Source organism: Poecile atricapillus, chromosome 3, assembly GCF_030490865.1.
Source record: "Poecile atricapillus isolate bPoeAtr1 chromosome 3, bPoeAtr1.hap1, whole genome shotgun sequence".
Taxonomy (NCBI): Eukaryota; Metazoa; Chordata; class Aves; order Passeriformes; family Paridae; genus Poecile; species Poecile atricapillus.
Genome location: NC_081251.1, coordinates 105,162,204 through 105,170,754, shown reverse-complemented (window position 1 = coordinate 105,170,754; position 8,551 = coordinate 105,162,204). Strand labels below are relative to the sequence as shown.

The 8,551-nt window shown below is 62.5% G+C and overlaps 2 protein-coding genes across 3 annotated transcripts; both read right to left on the bottom strand.

The window, feature by feature from the left end:
* Positions 1-414: 414 nt before the first annotated feature.
* GNMT (glycine N-methyltransferase) lies at positions 415-2,761 on the bottom strand. Its single transcript, XM_058834682.1, has 6 exons — positions 2,458-2,761; positions 2,166-2,293; positions 1,739-1,852; positions 1,083-1,225; positions 818-939; positions 415-723 (listed from the first exon to the last, which is right to left on the bottom strand). The coding sequence occupies exons 1-6, from the start codon at positions 2,661-2,663 to the stop codon at positions 552-554; spliced, it is 885 nt and encodes a 294-aa protein (XP_058690665.1). The 5' UTR covers positions 2,664-2,761; the 3' UTR covers positions 415-551.
* A 295-nt stretch (positions 2,762-3,056) lies between these two features.
* CNPY3 (canopy FGF signaling regulator 3) lies at positions 3,057-8,309 on the bottom strand. Of its 2 annotated transcripts, XM_058834684.1 has the most exons (7): positions 7,898-8,309; positions 7,663-7,698; positions 4,743-4,866; positions 4,511-4,607; positions 3,978-4,100; positions 3,674-3,791; positions 3,057-3,540 (listed from the first exon to the last, which is right to left on the bottom strand). In XM_058834684.1, the coding sequence occupies exons 1-7, from the start codon at positions 8,292-8,294 to the stop codon at positions 3,335-3,337; spliced, it is 1,101 nt and encodes a 366-aa protein (XP_058690667.1). In that variant the 5' UTR covers positions 8,295-8,309; the 3' UTR covers positions 3,057-3,334. The 2 variants fall into 2 exon arrangements, with proteins under 2 accessions (XP_058690667.1, XP_058690666.1); XM_058834683.1 differs by lacking the exons at positions 7,663-7,698; positions 7,898-8,309 and adding an exon at positions 6,575-6,727.
* Between the last annotated feature and the right edge of the window lie 242 nt (positions 8,310-8,551).

Here is an 8,551-nt window from a genome sequence, read left to right as displayed (position 1 = left end):
AGAAGCACTGGTGGAGGCTCCAGTGTGGAGCCTCCTCACTCCGGGAGCTCCAGCGGAGGGGTGGGTACCCCTGTTTGGGACTGCGGAGTGTCCGGAAAAGGGGTCAGCACCTGTTTGGGAGGTGCACGTGAGAAAACAGGTTCCAGCACACTCCTGTGAGCAGTGCTGCTGGAATTCTGCTGGGATATGCAACCATCTGGGAGTTAGCTCACCCCTCCTTCTGCATCAAGGGGGCCCCCAAGCCCCACACTGCTGGCATGCTGGCACCTGCAGCTGGGGACTTGGTGGGGAAGCTGTGCCTGCACCCATCCTGTGCTGCCCCCAGGCTGAGCACCTCCTTCCACAGAGTGTGAGGAGGCTGTGGCCATTCCCCTTGCCCCGTACCCTGCCCAGACAGGGACACACGGACCATGATTGCAGGTAGCTCTCACAAGTGTTCTTAATTAAGGGGAGGGGTCTTCCAGGTGGCTCTCAGCCATGTCCCCACCCCCTGCTTGGACCCACAGTTGCTCGAAGCTCTCAGCCACCACAGTCCCATCTCTGTAGCCCCCTCAGCCTGTCTTCTTCACGACGTGGATGAAGTAGCAGGGGACGTGGGCCTGTCCTGGTGTGTAGGGCTGGAAGTCGCCCAGGACGCTGTGCTGGCACTTTCCCTGGAAGGCACCTTTCAGCAGAGCTGTGAAGGCCTCCAGCCGGTGCGGGTAGTAGGAGAGCCGAAACTTGCTGCAAGGAGGCAGAGCTGGTAAGGCAGGGGGACAGTGGGGCACAGTGCCAGCCACCCCCCCACACCGGGAGCCACCTCTGCAGCTCTTCTCACCTCAGCTCTGGGTCTGCCCCAGCCTCAGTGGGGGGGACCTGCACCGTGTAGTCCAGGGTCACCATGTGTGCCTTGTTGTTTACCAGCAGCACTGAGGTGGTGATGTCCTTGGTCAAGTCGCTCTGGGAGACCACAGGAGAACATCTGTATCCTGTGGGGACTCAGTGGCCCCCAGCCTGGGCACACTCCTGCTGCCTGCCCCCCTTGGGGCCATGGGGCTAGGGCAAAGGGGATTGGGATGGGGCAGGGCCTGCCAGCCACCGACCTTGTAGTAGATGTTCTTGCCGGGTGGTGCGCAGCCTGTGGCCAGGATGTGATCGTAGTTGCGGTGGTCAATGACCAGGACACCCCCGGGCCGCACCATGCTGGCAATGTTCCTCAGGGCCAGCTTGTGGTCACTCTGGTCCCCTAGAGAGGAAACTATGGTGTCTCCAAGCACTGGCTGTACCCCGTGGCACAGCCCATATGCCCTCATCTTACCCATACACACATACACATGCACACACAGATACCTGCCCCTACCATCTTCCCCCAAATCTCAGCTTGGAGAACCCACAGCCCCACCCATGGCATGAGCTCAGGCATGTTCTCAGCCTCACTGGAGCAGAGTATGTCACGTGGGAAACCCACCACCCGACTTCATGGCACAAGTCTGGGTGTGCCTCCAGCCTTGCCAGAGCTGTGACATTGATGCAGAAATCTCTGTCATGACCATGGAACCCAGTGTACCCACTCATGTCACAGACTGGGGCAGTGGGGCCTCAGCTCCACCCTCCCTGGAGATGTGCCATGAAACAGCAGCTCCACTGTCTGTAATCCTGTCCCACTGATGCCATGAGTTAGGACACGTTCTCAGCTTGCTGGAAGACACTATGCACACATACACAGGTGCTGCCCCTCCTCTCCCCTGCCCCATCTCACCTTTGAAGTCAGGCAGGTGTGCAAAGGAGTTCCCGAGGCAGATGACTGCATCAAACCCATCCCCTGGCTTCTCCAGGTCCTTCTCCAGTGTGAGCCAGTTGGCCTCCTCGATGACTGCAGCACAGGGAAATGGATGAGGACAGGGACACCCAACAGCCTCCCCTGCTTGCAAGACCCCATCCCAGCGTCACCCAGCCCTTCCCAGGCCCCTGTGGGTGCTGCCTCTGGCCTCTGGCCAGCAGCCAGACAGACGAGGACATTGGCTTGTTTTGCCGAGCAGCTGGCACCGGCAGGTCCCCGCAGCAAGGCCACCCGGCCAGCAGCAGTCCCAGATGAGTGGCCTGAGCACTGCGAGGGGCCATGGACAGTGCGCTGGGGGAGAGCGTCAGTGTCCGCAGACCCCTCCCGGCCCCCACAGCCCTCGCACCCCATCGGTCGAAGGGCTCCTCCTTGCGCCGCTCCCAGCGCTCCTTCAGCGCGTACTTGAGCATCTTGTCGCTGGCATCGACGCTGGTCACCTGGAAGCCCTCCTCGAGCAGCATGATGGAGTCCACCCTGGGGACACGGCTGTCAGCGGGGCCGGGGGCAGCTGAGGGGGCCGGGGGGGGCTTGGGGGAGGAGGGCACTGGGGATGGCCGGGGGCAGCGAGGCCCCGGGTAGCCCCGGGCAGGGGGAAGGGACACCTGGGAGGCGGGCGGGAGAGGGGCGCGGGGCCTCACCCGGTGCCGCAGGCCACGTCGAGGACGGAGCGGCAGCGGTGCTGGCGGAGCAGCGCCAGGAGCCAGCTGCGGTACTCGGCCGTGCGGCCCCGCGTGTCCCCGATGTACAGCTGCCACACGCGGGCCGCCCGCCCGTCCGCGTACTGGTCCGGCAGCCCCTCCGCCCCCACTCCCAGCGACCGCGTCCGGTACACGCTGTCCACCATCCCGCCGCCGCCGCCGCCGCCACGGACCCGGACACCGACACCGCCGCGGCCCCTCAGCCTCGCTGCGCCGCGCCCCCGCCGCGCCCCGCCCCCGCGCTCCCACCAATCCCCGCCGCGTCCGCCCCCGCGGCCCCACCAATCGCCGCTCGCGCCGCGCCCCTCCCGCCCCCGGCCAGGCCACGCCCCCCTGGCCACCGCCCCGCCAATCCGCCCCGCCCGGCAGCGCTCGCGCCGCGCCCCCTCACGGCCCCGACCTTTGCCTCGGCGGGGTCAGGGCCCGGCCCGGCCCGGCCCGCGGGACCCGCCCGCCCCTCACCGGCCTCCCCGGGCCGCAGCAGCGCTGATCCCGCACCCAGCAGCAGCAGAAGCGGGGCCGGCAGTGGCGGCGGCGACTCTGGGGAAAACGTCTTTATTTACAGTCCCGGCGGCGTGCGAGGAGCCGGCGGCGGGGCAGCACTCGCGGCCTCCCAGAGCTGGAGCCCCCGGCAGGGATGTGGCAGGTCTGGGTCCGCGGCTCCGTGACACCTAAACACGGGATGGCACCCAGGCTGGCAAGGCGGGGCCAGGCGCTCCGGTCTCCCCCGAATCACAAGTCCCTTTTCCTTTGGTACCCATAGGCACAGCGGGGTGAAGCCCCGGAGTGGGCGGCCCCGGGGGCAGGGGCTGCGTGCCTACAGCTCATCAGCTGGGCTGTGGGTGAGCGGAGCCTGCTCCTGGACCCCCTCCAGGGCCTCCCCTGTGTCCGGAAGGCTGGCAGCTCCCTCGCGCTCATCCTTCTGGCCCTTTTTCTTCTTCTTCCCGCTCTTTTTTTTGCTCTGCTTCTCCCCCACGCTTGCCAAATCACCCTTCTTGCCAGTCCACTTCTCTGCCAGGCAGCCTAGGGAAAAGAGAAGAGAGGGGCAGAGGGGGCTCTGATGGAGAGGCAGGGCTTCCCATGCTTTAGCAAGGCTCCCCTAATCCTCAAAAGCATTCCTGCATTATTTCAGCCCCTGACAGCAGCCAGGACTTACTTGTGTCCTTTCCTTTTAGCACGTGGTTGGCACAGAGAAACTGGGAGAGGTCCTCTGTCTGGTGGTGCCTGTACCAATCTTCTATCACATCTTCATACTCCTCTACCAGCACATCGCACTACGGCAGAGAGGAGAGCTCAGCTCCAGGCATATGCTGGCGTGTGGCAGGACTAGGGCCAGGCTCCTGCCATAGGTCCTGCCAATATCCTGCTCCCAGCAGCGCACCCCTGGATGCTCTCCCCCCACCACTCCAGCCTAAAAGGTCATAGCAGCCACTGAGGGCCAGTCCCATGGGGCAGGGTACCTGCTTTTTGAGGTCAGCCACCTCAGCGGAGGTCTCGTTCCACAGCTCGTAGGGGATGTCCATCACCACCTTGACACCCTTGTGCACCAGATTGTGCAGGGTCTCGAACGTCTCTGACATGCCCTGAGGGAGGGAGCAGCACTGCCTGGTGAGGTGGTGCTCCTCCTGCAGGGCTCCCACTCTCCTCCCCATGTCAACCACAACCCTGCCCAGCCGTGCAGGAATGTGCAAGCCAGATCCCTGGGACATCAGCGTTACCAGGGGGGAGTTCAAGTGGCAGCGAGTCCCCGTCTGCAAATCTGGTCCCAAACCCAAGAGCAAGACATCCCCTGGTTCCCTCCATGCAGGCAGGAGCCTGCCCACTGCCACCAAAGACAGCACCCCACATCTGACTTGGGGGGCAGCGTCGTCTTGCATGCCAGGCACTAGAAGGGGATCCAGAGGATGGGAAGAATGAACCTGGTTTGGCACTCTGGCAGTGAAGGGATAGGTGAGGCATATTTGGGAGCAGGAACTGAAGGAACAGCTGTCACCTTTGCGAATCTGTTACTGCCGCTCCTCTCCTTGTGCAGGTTGTAATCCAACAGCCTCTTGCAGATGTTCTCTGTCACCTCAATTAACCGGATGTCCCTGCATGGAGAGGAGGAAGGGCTCAGGCTCGGCGTGGGCCTCCAGCAACAGCCAGGGCACAGGGTGAGCCTCCCAAAGCCTCCAGCTCTGGAGGCAGCGACAGCAACAGGAGACTCCCATCCCACTCCCACTTACGACTGTGTGTACTTGACAGCAGAGCCTTTCCCATCCAGGAAGCCGTACTTGGTGTCGATCACCTCCTTGGTCTTGCCAGTCTCCTCAAAGGCGGATTTCAGCTCCACGGCTACATACTTGCACACTGTGGGAAGGAGAGAGCACAAATGGTTTAGGGGGTGTCACTGTTCTGACAGGCAGCGTGACCAGAGCACCTGGGACAGCAGCAAGAACCAGCCCCAGGAACTGGGCACACCAAAGCTGCTGTGAGCGCAAAACACATCTCGGCCATCCAAAGAAATAACCAGGACTGGCTCAGCTGCTTCCACTGGAGAACGCTTGAAGCAGGAGCACCCAAACCAATGCTTCAGTGTAAACCAGCTGCTGTGGCACAGCTGGGAAGTCACACAGGCTCAGTTCTGCCTGCAGCTTTCTCCCCAAAAGCCTCTATTTCCCTGCCACTTCTTCCTTTTGGAAGAGCATGGCATCTTTTTGCAATGCAAGTCCCAGTGTGGCTGAGCTTCTCGTCGTGATGACAGCACGTTCCACCTGGTGCTGGTTCTGTGCTCTCACTGCTCTGGGGACACTGGGGTTGTGCTGGGGACTGAGCAGCTGGCAGGGCTTGGTGGCCTGGGTGACAGGACAAGGTGCTGGCTGTGAGCTCCAGCAACACAACCTGGGGCTCTGCCTGCAGCAGAGACCATATCATCAACAGATTTAGAACACAGTGCGTGGTTATTTTTATAAAACTAAAAAAAAAAAAGCTTTATTTTTTCTCTAAAAAGAGCCAAACACAGTTATAGAAGCACACAGCAGGAGAAATATCTCAGGGGTTTACAAGTGGGAATGGGGAGGGATGGAAGCCAGGCATGGTGTGGCCATTCCTGCCCCAAATATAAAATCTCAGGAGACTGGAGAAAGCTTTGTCCAGTGCTGTGGGGTCCTGTTTGTCAGGAGCCACCTCTTCTTCGAGCTCCACTTTAAGAGAAGAACCAAACTCCAGCAGGAAATGGTCTGACAGCAATGAGCCACTGTCTACTCCCAGGCAATTATGTGAGTTGAGAGACGACCCAGGCAGGAAAAGAGCGAGGTGGCTTCTCCAGAGCTCCTGCACACGTGTTGATAAGCCCTGTGCACACCTCCTGCACGGTCCTGTCTCTGCTGGCACCAGGGGCTGGAGACGACTGTGGCCATTTCTCAGGTGAGATGATCGTTCCTTCCCGCAGCCTCTTGGAACTCGGGCCTCAAGGATGTCCCCCTCCACACCACACACATGCCAGGAGTGCTCACTGCTGAGTCCCGTTATCCAGATGCTTCCTGCAGCTTTTGCTGTGCACTGACACAGATTCCAAGCCCAGGCAGGAAGAAGAGCAGAGTGTGGTCAGTGTTTGTGCTGATGCTTCTCTGAGGCTACGTTGATGCCACAGCAGAACTCGGACATCAGCATCCCCAGAGCTGCTTCCCCAGCAGGGAATGCTTTGTAAAGAATTCCCTATTTTTATTTTTTTTTAAATTTTCTCTTTGCTGTCCAGCTCCACGTGCGCTTGCACAGCAAAGACAGAGGAAACCGCACCAGACAGCAAATGTCCGTCATGATCTACCCTGGACTGCCTGTGAACCAAAGAGATACTCAGATTGGAGGCATCACGGAGACCGAACTGTAAGTAGCACACGCGACCAGTCCCAGTTACGAACCGGCAGGCGATCAAGTGACTGCCGGGAGCAGCGGTGCCCGCGGGCAGGAGGCGGGCAGAGGGGCAGCCCGCGGGGGCGCAGCCCCGCACCAGCAACCCCCGGCCCGAGCAGACAGCGGGCGGCGGCCGATCACCCCGGTCCCCCGAGGCCCCGCTTACCCTCGCACTTGCTGGGCAGTCGCACCCAGTCCGAGTCGTCGCCCCCCGCCAGCGCCGCCGCCATCAGCAGCATCAGCAACGCTGCCCCCGCCGCCGCCGCCATGACTCCGCTTCCGGGGCGCGCTCCCGCCCCGCCACGCCCGGTTACCATGGCGATCCCGCCGCGTCGGCCAATGCCGGAGGCGCGCGTGACCCGCGTGACCAATCCCCGCCGGCCGCCGCCAGCCAATCCCAGCGGCGCGCGGCCCCCGTAGCGCCGCCCCCGGGCGGTCCCGCCGGGCGCCCACGTGGGAAGGGGCGCGCACGTGGCCGCGGCCGCCGCTCGGGGTACCCACAGAACCCTCCAGGGCTCCTCCCTGCCTCTGGAATTCTGGAAACTTTCTCCCCCAAGTACCTTGGGGCCCCTTCCCTACCTCTGATTAATTTGGGGTCCCTTCCCGTCCTTCAGGTGATTCCGGGGCCCTGCCACCCACAGAAATGTGTCAGCCCGTCTTTCTTGTCCACTCAAGCCAAGATTCCCATCCTGCACCTTCCCCAGACACCACTGGGTCTCCTCCCCTCCTCCATTTGAGGGTCCTCTCTCCACTCTCCAGAATATTTCTAGTGACTTCCACACCCCTACACCAAACCAGGGGGACTTACCCTTTGGGCAACTGCCTGTACCCTCAGCTCTGGGCGAGGAGGATGGAGGTGAGGACAGCATCAGAGAGCAAGACCTTCAGCAACATCACACGGACAGCCATAAGCAGGGCTGCCAAGGCAGGGGCCGGTGACACTGCAATGGAAGGGTGAGGTGATGCCTGCCACAGACACCCCACTGCCCCCACATCCTCTCCAGGCCCGCCATGGGGCCGCGTTTGGGCAGACATGGAATCCTTACACATCCCAGAGACACCTCATGTCCCTGAGGGCAGGCTAGCTCAGACCCAGTTTCCCCATTCTTCCCACCAAGGTGAAGCTTCCCTCCCTCTTCCCAGTCCCACAACACTGTGGGGAAAACCCATCCCAACCACCACATAGTCCCAGCTAAGCCACTGGCCAAGGCTTTCTCTCTAGACATTCCCACCAGGCAGGGGCCTGAGACTCACCAGCTGTGGTACACAGCTCTGCTGCCTCCTCGTTGCCTGTGGGATAAAAGAGCAGCTGGGGAGGCACTGGCAGCCCAGCACCAGGTGCATGGCAGTGCTGGCCACAAACCCCTTCCTGTGATCGAGACAGCAACATTTGCCCCTAGGGCCTCACACCTGCTGGCCCCAGAGGCCCTCCCAACCTCCCTCCTCGGGGCCACCAGTGCATACACCAGGCTGGGCAGCAGGGTCATACCCGTAATGCGGATGGGGCTGGAGCTGTGGGATGGAGAGGTCCTGTTGGCCCCCACATGGCAGGCAAGTTCCCTCTCGCGCGGGGGGTCACTGGAAAGGAGGGAGACGGAGCAGACGGTGCCACCATCCTCCTGGGAGGCCCCATAGGCAAAGGACTGCAGGATGCTGCCGTTCCCACCGGAGATCCAGACAGCATGGCCAGAGCTGGGGGCCAGGTCGCTCACCACGCACACGACCAGCTGCCGGCGCTGCCCAGCCAGCACCATGCTCAGTGGCCGTGTCAGCGTAGGCAGTGGCACAGCTGCCCTGCCAACTGAGGGAGACAGCTTAGGGGCACTGCTTCCCTCACACATCCCACCCAGCACGGCCGCCACCTCGGCAGAGCTCAGCCTTTGCATCCAGGCTGGATGGCACCCGGCTTTTCCACCTCCTGGGTCTGCCCTGGGGGTACTCACGGGGCAGGAGCGGGAGCAGAACGGCAGCCAGCAGCACCTGGAGCAGCTCCATGGCAGCTGCAGCGCATGGGGCTGCCAAGGCTCAGCCCCCAGCCGCAGCTCCAGCTGCGCCGCCCACCGCCAGGGCTGCGGGGCCGGGGCTGGCGCGGCGCTCCCTCGCCGCTGGTTCGGCTCCGCTCCGCCCCGCCGGGGTCGCTGCT

Bases quoted from the DNA above. Each gene is read 5' to 3' on its own strand.
- CNPY3 (XM_058834684.1), bottom strand. From the start codon at position 8,294: ATGCAAAGGCTGAGCTCTGCCGAGGTGGCGGCCGTGCTGGGTGGGATG. The intron at 7,699-7,897 runs GTATGACCCTGC...TTTATCCCACAG, and splicing joins CAGCCCCATCCGCATTACGG to GCAACGAGGAGGCAGCAGAG. The intron at 3,792-3,977 runs GTACCCTGCCCC...TCTCTGCCGTAG, and splicing joins TGGCTGACCTCAAAAAGCAG to TGCGATGTGCTGGTAGAGGA.
- GNMT (XM_058834682.1), bottom strand. From the start codon at position 2,663: ATGGTGGACAGCGTGTACCGGACGCGGTCGCTGGGAGTGGGGGCGGAG. The intron at 1,226-1,738 runs GTGAGATGGGGC...TTTCCTCTCTAG, and splicing joins ACACCTGCCTGACTTCAAAG to GGGACCAGAGTGACCACAAG. The intron at 940-1,082 runs GTCGGTGGCTGG...GTGGTCTCCCAG, and splicing joins GCAAGAACATCTACTACAAG to AGCGACTTGACCAAGGACAT.